General features: G+C 40.5%; 1 protein-coding gene across 7 annotated transcripts in view; it reads left to right on the forward strand.

The window, feature by feature from the left end:
* TTC12 (tetratricopeptide repeat domain 12) overlaps window positions 1-14,754 on the forward strand; it is a 58,624-nt gene that overhangs the window by 5,514 nt on the left and 38,356 nt on the right. For 6 of the 7 annotated variants that reach the window (XM_038005197.2, XM_038005195.2, XM_008020899.3 and 3 more), the window contains 5 exons: window positions 3,250-3,413; window positions 3,965-3,986; window positions 4,577-4,654; window positions 5,493-5,614; window positions 9,876-9,935. In XM_038005197.2, coding sequence (XP_037861125.2) covers window positions 3,250-3,413; window positions 3,965-3,986; window positions 4,577-4,654; window positions 5,493-5,614; window positions 9,876-9,935 — 446 coding nt within the window. The remainder of the gene's footprint in view (window positions 1-3,249; window positions 3,414-3,964; window positions 3,987-4,576; window positions 4,655-5,492; window positions 5,615-9,875; window positions 9,936-14,754) is intronic. The other variant, XM_038005191.2, reaches the window with a different exon arrangement.

Below are 14,754 nucleotides of genomic sequence, written 5' to 3' on the forward strand. Positions count from 1 at the left end.
TAACACATTAAGATTAAAAAGAAAATCTCTTCAACAAAATATTCCATAAAAACAAATGAAAAGACAAAGCATACCCAAGGGGAAGATGCTTGGAAATACATGTAACCAGTCCAGAATATACAACTGATAAGGATAGGAGACGGGAATAGTGGGTAGGAGAGGGTGGTTCCCTGGCAAAGACCCCACCTTTAAGCCTGGAGTTCTGCAGCCCTAAGTGGGAATAGGCATTTCTGTTTTCGTGCCCAAAAAGTTGCCTTTTGGCCCGCCATGCTCCCCTATCCTGTGCCCATATAAACCCTGAACTGCAGGCTCCAGAAGCAGGCAAGCAGGTGAGGAGATGAGGACACAAGCAGACAAATGGCAGAATGACACAGCAGAGCAAAGAGGAGGAATGTCTGAACGCTGAGAGGAGTTTGGCTGGGAGCAGTCAGAGGGCAGTTTGGCCCCTGGATGGCCAAGCTCCAGGGGAAGATCATCTTTCCATTCCATCCCCCCTTCCAGTTCCCCATCCATCCCGCTGAAAGCCACCTCCACCACTCAATAAAACCCCACATTCATCCTTCAAGCCTGTGTGTGACCCGGTTCTTCCGGGGATGCTGGGCAAGAGCTCAGGATACAAAAAGCCTTGTGAAAAGGCAGAGGATCCATTGAGCTGGTTAACTCAAGTCGTCCGCAGATGGCAGGGCTAAAAGGACACACTGTAACACGCTCCCAGTTGGGCTCCTGCACTTGTCTCCCCCTCCCCTCAGGGGTTTGAGTAGTGGTGGTGACTGAACAGGCAAGTCACACCTCTGTCGCATGTCCTGCGAGGGGGATCAGAGAACTCCCCTGTTTCACAGTCAAATCAACCAGGCATGGTGGTGTGTACCTGTAGTCTTAGCTACTCAGGAAGCTGAAGCAGGAGTATCACTTGAGCCCAGGAGTTCAAATCCGGCCTGGACAACATAGCCAGACGGTCTCTTAAAAAAAAAATTTTTTTTGAAAAGAAATTATGTTAACTAATAAGAAAGAGACAATGACCCAATAGAAAATTGGCCAAGGATAGGAGTAGGCTCTTCATAGAAATCCAGATGGGTGCAAATCAGTAAGAGGATGCTCAATTCCAATCACATTCAGCAAAATACATATTAAAACATTAATGAAATACCATTCCCATTCATTACGTTGACAACAATTAAAAAGTTTAACCTAGCAAGTGATGACAAGAATGTAGAAGAATGGGAACTCCCTCTTGTACACTTTTGTAGCAGTAAAAATTGGTGCAGCCACATCCTGAAGGATTTGTAACATAAGTGCACAGGGAAATATGTAAATAAAGGTATTCAATTCAGCATTTATTTACTTTAGAAAAAACTGAAATTAAAAACCACCTGGCTATCAATAAGAGAATGGATTAACTATGGTGTATATATAATGGTTTAAATGAATCAACTGAACCATATGTATCAAGAACAAATGTCTAAAGCATCTTAAGAGAAAAAAGTAAGTTGCAAATGAATGCACATTTTATACAACTATTTTTAAAAATTGTTTAATTACATACACAAATATTCTGATAGATTGCAAGAATGGTTACCAATTCCTTTCTTCCTATCAAGGGTGGAGCCTATTTCTCTACCCCTTGAATCTGGGTTGGTTGGCTACGTGCCTCACTTTGACCAAAAGGATGTTTGCAAACATGACGCAAACAGGCTTGAAAAGTGCATGTGAATTGGGGCTTGCACTCATGCCACTCATGAGAAGGTAAGACACACCTCCCCTCATTGCTCGCATTTCTCAAGCCAACAGCCAGCGGACTTTCTAAAGCAGAGCCACTTAGATGACTGACAGTTGACCATGGATATATGTGTGAGTCCAGCTGAAACTGGAAGAACTGGCCAGCTGAATCCAGCTCAAATTGTTGACATAGAGAATTGTAAACTAAGCCACAAAATTGGTGGTTTGTTTCAAACCACTAAGTTTTGACGTGGTGTGTGATGCAGCAAAATCTAAATGATACAAATACTAAGCATTAAAACATGCTGGAGAAAAGATACCATTAACTTATAAATGGCATAGAAACAAAAATGTTATATTACTTTCTGTATGCTTGAAATATTGTACAATTAAAAAATTTCAAACTTCCTTGAAGAGTCAGTGGGAAATGAAGAAATTGGAACAAGAAAATGTCTTTAAGAAGTTTCATTGTGAAGGGGAGGAGACAGAGCATTAGGAGAGATTTAAAGTACATAAATACATTTAGGAAGAAGCTGGTCGAATGGAATGGGTTGAAAATATTGTGCAGTAGGATTATTAATTGGTGATGCAGGGTTCCTGATTATGCAAAACATGACGATGGACTCCTGGGCCCAGGATGAGGGACTAACCTCACTGAAGAATGGGCACTTTTTCCTGGTAGGAAGGAAGGATAGATGTAGGTATAGGCAGTTTCGTAGTTTTAGTGGCAGGAAGTTGATGGCATCTCTCTCCTCTCTGAATTGATAAGTAAGGTCATCTTTTTGAGATGGTCAGGTTCAGATTACAAACTGTTAAAAGTCATTGGGGGAATGATAGGATATCTTGCCTAGGATAACAAGGATTGCTAGGCATCACTGAAGGTCCAGTTGAGTTTGGACCAGTCCCCCAGGCATCTATCTGTCTCCTTCAGTACTAGCATTCCTAATACAGACTGAGAGAATTGGGTAATTGGAATCATGTAGAGCTGGAATTTTGTCTGTTAGGTGGGATAGTGGGGCAAGGGAGTTTGAGTATGTGGGCAGGATGACTGCCAAGTGATTGACCATGGAATCTAAACTGGATAGGCAGTACAGTGAAGACAGGTGAGGATAGGGTTAAGGGCTGTTGTTTTGTGATTTCGGAGCTGCCTATACTTACATGTTTGTCTCCCACACAAGTTCATAAACTCTTCAAAAATGGATCTTTTTTTATTCATCATTGTTATCTATAACATCAACATAATATCTAATAATGAGTTCTCCATAAATTATTGTTGAATTGAATAATGGCTTAAAACTCTGTTCGTTAAAGCTAATAGCTACACTCACCTGCAACTTTTTTCTAGGCAAAAAAAAAATATATATATATATATGTTAATTTTTTCTCATTGGTTCTGCTTGCTCTATTTTGCTTTTGATTGAGCTATTTTTTTTCTTTAAGATATTTCCCATACATTTTATGCACCATCCTTTCTAGTGAATAGAGTCTTTTGAATATCTTGTTTGATTAAGTCACATCTGATTTCTTCTCCAGCCAATTTAATTCAGGAGATGAATTCTGATGACCCAGTTGTGCAACAGAACGCTGTCCTGGAGACAGAAAAGAGACTACTGCTTATGGAGGAAGACCAGGAGGAGGATGAATGGAGGACCACCTTGAATAAGACTGTGATCAGTCCTCCACAAACTGCTGTGAAGGTTTCTTTTTCTATTGAGAAGTTATATAAGTCCAGACAGTGAGAAGACCTACACCAAGGCAGTAGTTTCATCTCAAACTGTCCGGCGAGGCTGAAATGGTCTTTTGTTTCTTAGATTCATTAGATTTATTTTTTATAAGAAAGTATAAAATTCGATTTTTTTTCCTTTGATCTTTCTGGGTTATCTTTGAACAACCCTTTGAATCTATTTTAATGAAAACTTCGCCTCTCCACCCCCTGAGCTTGTGTGATATATTTAAGCTGTACTTTTAAGGTAATGTATTCTAACTCATTTCCAACTCATAAGCCACAGCTGAGGTCTCTTGACCTGGGCAGCCTTATTTTGCAGACTCGGTCCCATAGCAATTGTGCCCATGATCAGGTCTCCTGATTTAAAGCAAGCCCCCTGAATTCTGATCTCTTCAGTTTTGATGGTTAAAGGAAATGACCTCTTGTTTGTAATTGATTTGCCTTCTTGGTTTATATGCATATAAATTAGAGAGTGGTTTTTGAAATTTGTTTCTTTGTTTTTATGGTAACCTACATCTACAGAGTGCCGAAGAAGTAAACTCAGGTAAGGATAGCATCTCTCTTCCCAATTTTTATTCTTTATATAGGACCAGTTTTGATTGAGTGTAGCTCCCAGACCTTTAAATTATTGCCTCTGGGCTTACAAACAACCTGTGAACAAAAACCTACTGATCATCCCATTCTGTTACTAGTGGTCAGCGCGAACGTCCCTGAGAGGTTTTTCTCTATTTTCTGTTGGTCAACCTTTTGTAAACTCAATTCATTTATTCTGTATCATCCAATTTACCCTGTTCAAGGGATCCAGATAGTTTCTCTGTTGCTCAGCTCAGAAGCTCATTATGCTAAACAGAACAAAAAAATCTGTCTTCAAAGAAAAACTCTTTTAAAAGACATAATTCAAATTTGAAGCACAGTCATAGCCATCATGTATAATAATAAAGCACACAGATTACCATTTAATGTCAAATTAAGAAAATGTCATTTTAGTTGCCTCAGAATTGTGTGTGTGTGCGTGTGTGCCTGTGTGCATATGCATACGTGTGACTCTAAAGTAACTCTTCTGAATTTGAGCTAAATAACTGATTATAGTATTTGGATTTTTCTTTTTAATATCTGAAATTACCCTGCTGTCAGAGGCCTTCTTGGCATCTGTGGAGAAGGATGCAAAGGAACGAGCCAAGAGAAGAAGGGAAAACAAAGTCTTAGCAGATGGTAATTGTCAGTCCTTACGTTTCAATGGTGGGATGATTTGTGCTAGAAAGAGCACATGAAAGCCTGAATGCTGACATTTGAGGACATCTAGATTCCCAGTGGTGAGGTTTGTGATGGGCTCGAGGCAATGGGACTTGGCCAGAAGGAAATCATTGGTGGTCTCTTCTCTGTTCCTGCTGCAACAAGCAGGGGGTAGGATATACCTACCTCCAATGAAACCTCTTTCTAAAGCATCCCTGTGCACTTAGCAGAGCAAAGTGAATCGTACTAAACAGTGCTCAGGAAGTAGTGGGGGGCGAGAGTGAGCTGCCACTGGCTAGCCTAAGGCATAGATGAAGAAGTGGAAAAGAAGAATAACACAGCTGTGAGAAAAGAGGAGAAATCAAGGAAAAGGAAGGGATGGGATTGTGTATGTTGTGGGGAGATATATACGATAGAAGAATGTTTTCAATTTGTTTTATACCACCCAGGGCTGTGTGTGCTGCAGGTCTGAATTATTCCATATTTGCTGGGAAAATTAATTATTTGACCCTCTTTATGAGACACCGAATGCACAGATTTGGTCTCTGTGGCAAGCTTGGTATGGTTCTGAGCCTCGGTGCAGAAACGTTTACTTTTTCTGAGAATCTACTTAGAAGACATGGGTGGATTTGGAGGAAAAAAATATACTTGAAGAAGCTGGTCCTGAAATATCTGCAGAGAAAAACAAATGTTGAGTCCCTTTAGGATCAATAGAAGTGAAGACCTTCAAAGTAGAATTGGAAAATCGGGGGAATAAAGTCTGAGAGATTTTCTGATGTGTGGTGAGAGCTCACCTGTGTGACTTACATTCCCATAGCCCTAAAAGAAAAAGGGAATGAAGCATTTGCTGAAGGCAATTATGAAACAGCTATCCTGCACTATAGTGAGGGTTTGGAGAAGCTGAAGGACGTGAAAGTGCTGTACACCAACCGAGCCCAGGTCAGTGAGGCAAGCATGTGTCCATGGGGCTTTCTCAGGGAATAGTTACCACTAAACCTGGGAAAACAAAGATGAGACTAGATGTTGGGCTGGGAAATGTTTATAAGAACTGGCTCTTGTTTTGGGTGTGGGAGGAGCTGACTTACACGTAGCATTTACCAGTTTCCATGATGCAAATATTCTCACCATCATCTAATTTGAAATCACTGCAGGAGGACTCGGGAAGAACTGCCCATTATCAGCTGTCTCCATAGTATAAGTCAGTTCCATCATACCACTGATGGTGACCATGTGCTTGTCCCTGTGGATAAAGGAGAAAACTAGTGGAATGAAATGACCTATAGGACCTTAGAATTCTGCTACCAACAGATTTCTTCAGCCTCCTTTTTTGGTCTTAACTCCTAGGGGATGCCCTCCTATTAGTTTCTCATTCGTTGTGTCAGTCTCTCTTTAAGATTCTGCGACAGGGGTAAAGTGGATAGCCGGTGGTCCTAGAACCAATTTCTTGGAAATTTTGGGTTTCTTAAAGTTTTTATGCCTTAGTATGTGTCACAAATGAGCTCAGTTTCTTAGAACACCAGGTAAAAACCACCCAGATGTTTATTTACCACTTAATGAAGGGATGGACTGATAGCTCTCAACTGAAACAAAACCATCACCTGTGACCTTGTGTTTGAAAAGTACTTTAGTTTCTGTGTGGTAGAGTTCTCTGCCGGACAGGCCTGAAAATTTGGCAGATTCGTGGACATGATTACCCCATGGTCAGAATATGTCAGCAGGACCTGTGTGAGGTGGACTTGATGCCTTGTCATTTGCAAGAGGGAGAGGCTGCAGCAGAGTCCTCATCAGCTCCAATTTCCCTAACTCGAGATTAAGAATGTCTGGCTCTGGGATGTTGAGGAAGAGGATTGGAAGCAAGAAACAGGACATTCAGAGGCCAGAATGTCTGGGGAGTGATAGTGACTTAATGATAAATAAATCCAAGCAATATAATCTCACTAGTTTAGCAATTTGGATAAGTTAGACTAGAATTGAAGTGTCACTTAAACTATCCCAATTTTGGAGAAAACTAGTTATAAGGAAGTGAATCGGTAAAAAAGGTGCCAGAGGTTGATTTAACAGTACATTGCATTACCCGAACAAGATTATAAACTTTTTGAGGGCAAAAACTACCATATACTTTTTCCCTTAATGCTTTATTTATAGCAGATGTTCAATAAATCCTTTTTTAGTTACATAACATTGGAAGCACAGTAAGTCCAATTAAGGGAGTTAAGTTTCTGTTGACAATTCAGAAGCATCGCTTAAATGCAAGCAATTAATAGAATAATTATAGTTCCTTCTTATTTATTACCAAATTTGGTCTCTAAAAACATCTGCCTACTGATGCTTGTTCAGTTGTGTTACTCTGAAGTTATTTGAAAGCAATAAAATTGAATTGCTTTAAAAAAGTTATATAATTCAGACATCTAATTCAGACTGTCTATACTCTGATTCATCTGAATTAGTTATATTTTCACTGCACTCATTTTTAAGCAGCATTTTGATTAGTTCTGAAGAATCACATTAAGAATGAATGTGGATAAATATAAGGAAATGTAATGAAAAGGTTTGAGGGAGTGATTCCTCCCAGCTTTCCCAAGGAGAAAACTTACGCAGAGACAAAAAAATGGAAAATGTACTCCCTGGTGTTACAAACCGTTTGAACCATTGAACTATTTTTAAAATGCTTCCCCTGTATGCATGCAGTGTTAGAAAACACTTAATAAGGACCCTGTAAATTTTCTCTTGCTAGAGAGAAAACCTAACCTTTCATTGCTTTGTTTTTCCCCTGGAGTTAATGTTATGATCAATAGATTGCCGGTATAATTTAGATAAATCTGGAGTTTAATTGCTATTTGGAAAAAGTAGTTCTTTTTTAAAATGTGCAAAAGCAAAAGAGATTGAGGAAGTTATAGGGTGTTTAATCCAAGCCTTAAGAGAGAGAGAAAGAAAAAAAGTAAAAGGCCGTGTGGAGAAATTGTTGCAACCCATAAAGACTTCTTCAGAGTCTGCATGATTCCTGAATAATAGTGCCATGAAATCATGGCCACAGCTGTCTAGAATGATGCCAGCTTCCTCCTCACATCCCCTAATTTTCAAATGAAACCTGAGACCCTGGAGAAAAGGATGATGCTTTACAGAACAGATAGCTCAAAGAGTCATCTTCTCTAATTACTACAGAACGTGAGTTAATGAAAGCACCACTTGCAGCTTCCTTGCTATGGGAACCAAGAGCGGCATGATTTCAATGCATTTGCTGGCTGTTGCCTGCTCTCTTCTCACTTGGGTTGGATACTTGGATTACCTGTGAGTTGCAACATTAACCCCACAATTGGCTTGTCCGTGCAAATATCTCATCAGATTTGTTGTTAAGAGTGTTGCAGTGCCCTGATACAGTTTTGATCATGGACAATCCTACGTGTAGTACTGGCTTTATTATTGGTGACTGATGGAACCCTGGAAAAGCCACTGCTCCTGGTGCTTGGCTATCCTTTCGTACAAATGGGATGATCGGTGCTGCCTCTCAGGGAGCTTTCCAGAAGAAGAATGCTTCAAGGCTACTTAGTGCAATTTGATAAGACTTTATTGACCACTTACTGTGTCCAGTAATTAATAGAGAGGTTATAGTAGCCATTGTGCTTGTTTATAAATAGTCTTTCATTTGTTTATATTCCTCTAGTTCTTGGAAACATTAAACTAAGTTCTCAATCAGTTCAGTTTCGGAATTCAGATCACGGAATTCTGAGTCAATTCTTGATTTTCAAGATTTTCCCCATTTCTAAGGGATTCTAAAAGAGTCCCCCAGGCATTCGAAAATAAGGGTTCATGGTGATGCTCTGACTCTCATATGTCACTCTACTTCTTTCATTTTTTTTCTGCTGTGCTCGGGAGGACAGAAGCAGAGCTTTTTTATTATCTTTTGATAACAACGTTATTGAGATATAATTCACATACCATACAGTTCATCCTTTTATAGTACACAATTTAATGGGATTTTAGTATAATCACAGAGTTGTGCGACCATCACAATTTTTGAACATTTCATCATCATCCCCCAAAAAACTTCATCTTTACCTGTCAACTCCCCCAATCCTCCCACTGCTACTCTCAGCCTGAGATAATCACCAATCTACTTTTTGTCTCTATACCTTTGTCCATTCTGGACATTTTATATAAATGAAATCATACATTTGTCCTTTTGTGACTGGTTCCTTTCATTTATCATAATGTTTTTAAGATTCATCCATGTTACGGTATGTATCAACTCTTCATTTCTTTTTATTGCTGAATAATTTTCCATTGTATGGATATACCATGTTTTATGTATCCCTTCATCACTGATGGACATTTGGATTGTTGCCTTTTGACTATCATGAATAATTCTGCTCTGAACATTCATGTGTAAGCATTTGTATGGATGTATGTTTATATTCTTCTTGGATATATACCTAGGAGTAAAATTACTGGGTCATATGGTAACATACTTAACCTTCTGAAGAATTTCTGTACTGTCTTCCAGAGGGGCTATGCCATTTTAATTCCCACCAGCAGTATATGAGGGCTCTAATTATCTGTCTTTTTTATTCCCTTTATCATTTGGCGTTTTTCTGGAACATTCACAGCAGGGTAGACTTCAGAATTCAGCTCTTCCTTCTTGGATGTGGCTAGTGAGCTGGGTATTTTCTGTGTCCCTCTAGATCCTTCCCTGCACTGTGCCCTGGAGGGCTGACCTTTGTGGACTGGCTCCTTGGCTTCCCAGCCTTCTAGCCTCCATTTGCATTCAGTCAATAAAATAAGAAGGAAGGAGGAAAAGTGAGATTGGGTATTATTCTCCTGGCCTTTGGCTCTAGTGAAGGCCTCAGCTCATGTCAGGCAGTTCTTTTCACAGAGCTGTCCTCTCCCATTTTGTTCATTGCTCCCTCCTTCTGCCCCTTCCATTACAGCGGTGGTAATGACTGTCCACTGTTGCTAGCTCTGAGATTCTGTAGCATCCCTTGTCAGGTTCCCTAAGCCCTGCCTTCACCTTGGAAGAGGTCCCTGTATTCAACTCTCAGTTGCCTAGTGTAAGTGTGCCATCTGTTTCCTGGCAGGACCATGACTGATCTAGGTAGGGGATAGTTCTCGCTGACATTCTACTGTTCGAATGTTCTTTCTGCGTGAACTGAAAACTGCCTGATGCAGAGTTGTGTGTGAATATCAGCTGTTGGTTTCATTACAGGCTTATATGAAACTTAAGAACTATGAGAAGGCACTGGTGGATTGTGAATGGGCTCTCAAGGTAAGAGAGTATTTCTTTTCCTCCATGATGGTATTGGGCTGAAGTAGATAGAAGGCAGCTGCCAGTGTATCAAGATAGGAAAGGGTATAGTCTCTGTAGCCAGAGCTTCAGTTTCTTCATCTGTAGAATGGGATAGAATAGAATTGGATAGAATAGAATTGTTAGGAGGGTCATGACAATGCACAGAAAGTGCCTAGTTCCTAGAAAGCAATCCAGGGAGCTACTGCTATTGAATTTTCAGTGTCTTGTATTACTACGGCTCCTTCTTTACTCTTGTGTTATCAGACACTTTGCTCTATGTGTTAGTGGAAATGCCTCCTTCTCTCTTCCGGAGCCAGCTGTTGGAGCTGATTTCTGCAATGCTGCAATGCTGTTCTTCCTTGTCAGTTTGTGTTTTTTCCCTCCAGCCCTAATAATTTGGAAATATAGCATCCTCTATTTGTAAAGGAATAATCAGAAGAAAGAATTCCTATTTTTCAACTTTAGTCAGGCCTTGGGCAGATAAAATAATTCTACGCATGGCATTTCCTCTGAAATCTGCCAAAATAAATGGTGAAAGATGCATAGACGTAAAGACTGTTGGTGGAAATGTTAAGAGTTACTAAAAGAGAAATGAAACATTCGCTTTTTAGGGACATGACCAAATATTTAAGTAACCCTTAATCCACATTCCCCTGAATTACTCTGTCACGGGGGTTTTAACTAAGTAACCAAAACTAGTACTTCTCAGACTTCTGCACTTGCTGCTAACAGCAGAGGAGAATGGACATGAGCCCCTCGAGAGGGACTAGAAGCAGAAAGCATGAAATTTCTTTTAAGATGTGTGTTTTACCTTAAAAACCTTGTTAATTTTGCACAGCACTTCATGAAAGTTATCTGTTTGTTTTGATATAACAGCATTATTTTCAATAACTTAGAATCAAGTAAAATTGAGGTGCCAGGAGAATGTGCCAAGTTTATCCTGTGGCTTCAATTCTTGGGTACAGCACAGCTACCCTAGCCTAATGAGTATGTCCCAAAACAAGAGGACACTTTCCTAGCAGCATACTGGCCATATCTGCTTTATTTCTTATTGAGAGGGTAAGCAAAGGAAACCGGGATGAATGAGAAAGTCACCTCTGCTTATAATCATTAATAAAACACTAGGGATCCTCTTAACACTGACATCTGGAGTGTCCAATTTCTTTATCCCTTAGAAGATACAATGTGTGGCAAATTTTGTTCCATTGCATGGGTATAGTCTTTAAGTTATAAGGTTGGGGCCAAAGCTGATGACGTCAAGCTCTTCAGAGCTCCATCATAGGTCCACTAACCTGCTTTGTTGCCTTGCCTGATAATGATTTCTTTTTCTACCATTATTCTGCAGGAGAAGAGAGAGGCAAGGATGTTTTCCTTGGTTTTTCCATAATAACAGCAAACAACATCATTTGCTGCATGCACACAAAATTCTATTCTGTTCTGTTCAGTGTCACTATTTTCTCTATTTTTCTGATGAGGAAATCAAGCCTCAGTGATTAATTAAGTACTTTGTGCAGGATCATGAAGCTAGTGTCTAACTCTAAGCCCATGCTCTTAACCTCTATAAAGGGCCTCTCCACTGCAACTTTGAACCCCATAATCCCTGGGTGTGGATGTCTTTCCCATCTGTGGAAGAAACATGATCTGCTCACAGGTTCACCAAGAGTATCTTTTCTGATCTGAAAAAGGCCAAAGGGGCAGACATACCATCATGCTGATTCAGGATAACACACTGGCCTGTTCCCAAATGTTAATTGAAGTACAATGTAATTAACAGTGAAACCGAGGCCAAGCAGGCCCAATGGAGCTGACATTAAAAAACGCTGACACTCAGCAGCCAATCTTGTTAAATGCCCAGCGAGGTTCCCAGTTGAAGAGGTTTGGGTAAACACTTGGAGAAATGAGAAAAAAAAATGTACAAAGAGTTCTAAAAACTAATAATGATTTGTTTTATGTTGCAGCTGTGAATTTAAAACTTTTGCTCTCTTTAAAATTAATGTATCAATAGCGAATGTCACTGGCACTCCGTTACTAATAGTATGAGTACTTTCATGCCAACTTAATCTTTTTTGACACTTTTAAATTGGTAGAGACAAGCTTATGTGATGATATTTCAAGACTGATGTTTCTTGTCAAGGAAGATAAGGCAGCAAAGCTGGTTTCAATTAGGACCAGAATCATTTCTTTCTCAGCAGAACACTTCTTGCACAATGAAATACATCTTCCTCTGAAGGCAGGATTCCTTTAAAGGGAAGCTGGGGTTCACCCAAGAACATTCTCGTGAGGGTTGATACATGGTCAAAGGAGAATGGGCCTATTAGTGAGAAAAATCCATTAGCAGCCTTTTGCGTCATTGTCTTAGGAAGGCAAATTCACAGCTATCCGCACTTCACGGTGACACACGATAGGTCGGGGACAAGGCTTTAATGCTTGGGGCTCGGTTTCCCCCACCTGCCGTAACCCCGGTGCTCTGCCAGTGAATGTACTGTGAATATTTGGCTTTCATGAGCTAAAGTGCTAGAGTTTCCTCTTTTCTCTTTGACCATCCCTTTCCTGCTTCCTCAATTTTATCCTTTGTGAATTCATGAGGGATCACCCCTCTGCTCCCTGTCTTTTGTCTCTGTACAGTTACTCCTTTACAGCTCTCTTCTCTCATGGGCTCAACTCTTATCTCTGCAAATGGCTCTCAGACCTACTTCCCCAGTCTCCCCTTCCCCAGCTCCAGGGCTGCATGTCAGCTGCCTCCTGCAGGTGCCTTTTGATAGTCTTGATGTCATCTGAAACTCGGTATGTCTAGAAGCCAACTCTTCATCTTCTCACTCAGCCTTTCTCACTCCCTGCCCTAGCTGACCTCTTTCTGTTAATGACACACCACGTCTTTCAGGTATCTAGGCCCCTGGTTTTGACTTCACATCCTCCATCACCCTTATCACTGATAGTTAGTTGATGCTGGTCATATCTTTCTTTGACATAGCTCTGGCATCTGCACTTCCTTTCCCTTCCACTGTCACCAGGACTTCAGACATTAGCCCTTGTTCTAAGTGATTGTTCTGCTCTCCTTACTCATCTCTCATTGTTCAGCCCACCATACCTCTTGTTCAGCCTTTCCCTCCTCTGATCACATCTGCATGCCACTTTCCTACCAGCTTACCTCCACACTGCCATTGGTGACTCACCCTCCTCCAGTGTGGCTCAAGATGGGATCTTCTCTCCACCCAGTACCTGCCCCTCGATCCCAGCTGGACTGTCCCCAAAGCCCCTTGTACTCTCAAGTTCTTGCCCAGCCCACTCTCCCTCCATCCTCCTCTCTTCACCTCTACGTGTCACTAAGACTCAGCCCATATCCCTCCACCTTTGCATGCTCTTTTAAAGACTGCATTTTCAAGCATATTTTCTTCCACTGATTTTTTTCAGTAGCATTTTCTATAGCATTTATATGCTCTTTTCTGTAGCACCTTTCTGAAGGAGATTTGGTGTCATTTTTAAACCCTTGAGAGTTTAATGGCCAAATTTCAAATTCCAGCTCTTCCACTTGTTACCTGTGTGACCTTGGGCCTCTCCAACCCCTAGTTTTCACATCTGTAAAATAGGGATAATAACTGTATCTGCTTCGTAGAGTTGTTTTAAAGCTTCGGTGAGATCATCCATATGAACCATAAAGCTTAGTGCCTGGCACATGGTTTGGGCTGAACAATCATGCACATTTATTTTTATTATGACTTCCATTCACTTAGCAGTGAATTGGGAAATGATATACACAAGAATGTATCTCTAAAAGCTTCTCCAACAATTATTGTTCTCTCTTTTATTATTGTTGTTATTCTTCTCTCTTATTATTACTGCTCTCTTTTATTAAATTTAGATTTTCTCTTTTGCTCTGAAATGAATTGCTGCTGATATAACTGCAGCAATAGCAGCTAATACTCTGTTACCCAGAGCCACACCAAGTGTTTTACATAATTTCTTTCTCACAACAACCTGAGAGAAATACTATTATTGTCTTCATTTTCCAGGTGAGGAAAATGAGTGTCAGAAAAGTTAGGCGGCCTGGCCAACAACATGCCACTTCTGCTGAGTAGCAGAACAAGGATCCACCCAGGATATTTTAGACTCCTGAGCTTGAACTCTTAACCTCTTCATATCTAAACCTTTGAAGGGCATCTGATTTGGCACAATGTCTTGCATATAAAAGAAGTTCAATAAATGTTCATTAACTGGATGTCTTAGATTTTAGTGTATGTCTCTGTCAAATCATTCCCTGTGGAGTTATAATGACTAGGGTCAGGCAGGTGCAGGGCCCCCTGTGTAAATGGTCTAGTTTCAGCCATAAGTTTCAATCCTGCCTTTTGATGGGGGCATCCCTACTAATCTTAAGTAATATGAACAGAAGGTCCCAGTACATATGTTGTGGTTTATTTGGGAGGAGGGACTTCCCAGGCCCACTAAGATGTAATGGTAACCTCAGCTATTTTCTTAGAGTAAGTTCTCTTCTAGTAAACCAGTGACTCTCAAACTTAGCTGCATGTTTACCTCAACTAGAGAGCTTAAAAACTTATTGATGCCTGGGTCTTATCCCAGAGTATAATGTAATTGATGTGGGGTGCAGGGCCGGCAGGATTTTTACAAGCATCCTAGATGATTCTAATGTTCTGCCAGTGTTAAGAGCTCTTCTAAACTGAGGGTTTGCTTCCTGATTGCGTCTCATTAAATGGAAATGAAAAGTGGCAGGTATCATTAATTAATTTGGTGAAGAGCTTGCTGCTGCACCCAGGCTCCTTGCAGACATCAATTAGTTTGGTCA

This window comes from Chlorocebus sabaeus, chromosome 1 (genome assembly GCF_047675955.1).
Source record: "Chlorocebus sabaeus isolate Y175 chromosome 1, mChlSab1.0.hap1, whole genome shotgun sequence".
NCBI classification, from domain to species: Eukaryota; Metazoa; Chordata; class Mammalia; order Primates; family Cercopithecidae; genus Chlorocebus; species Chlorocebus sabaeus.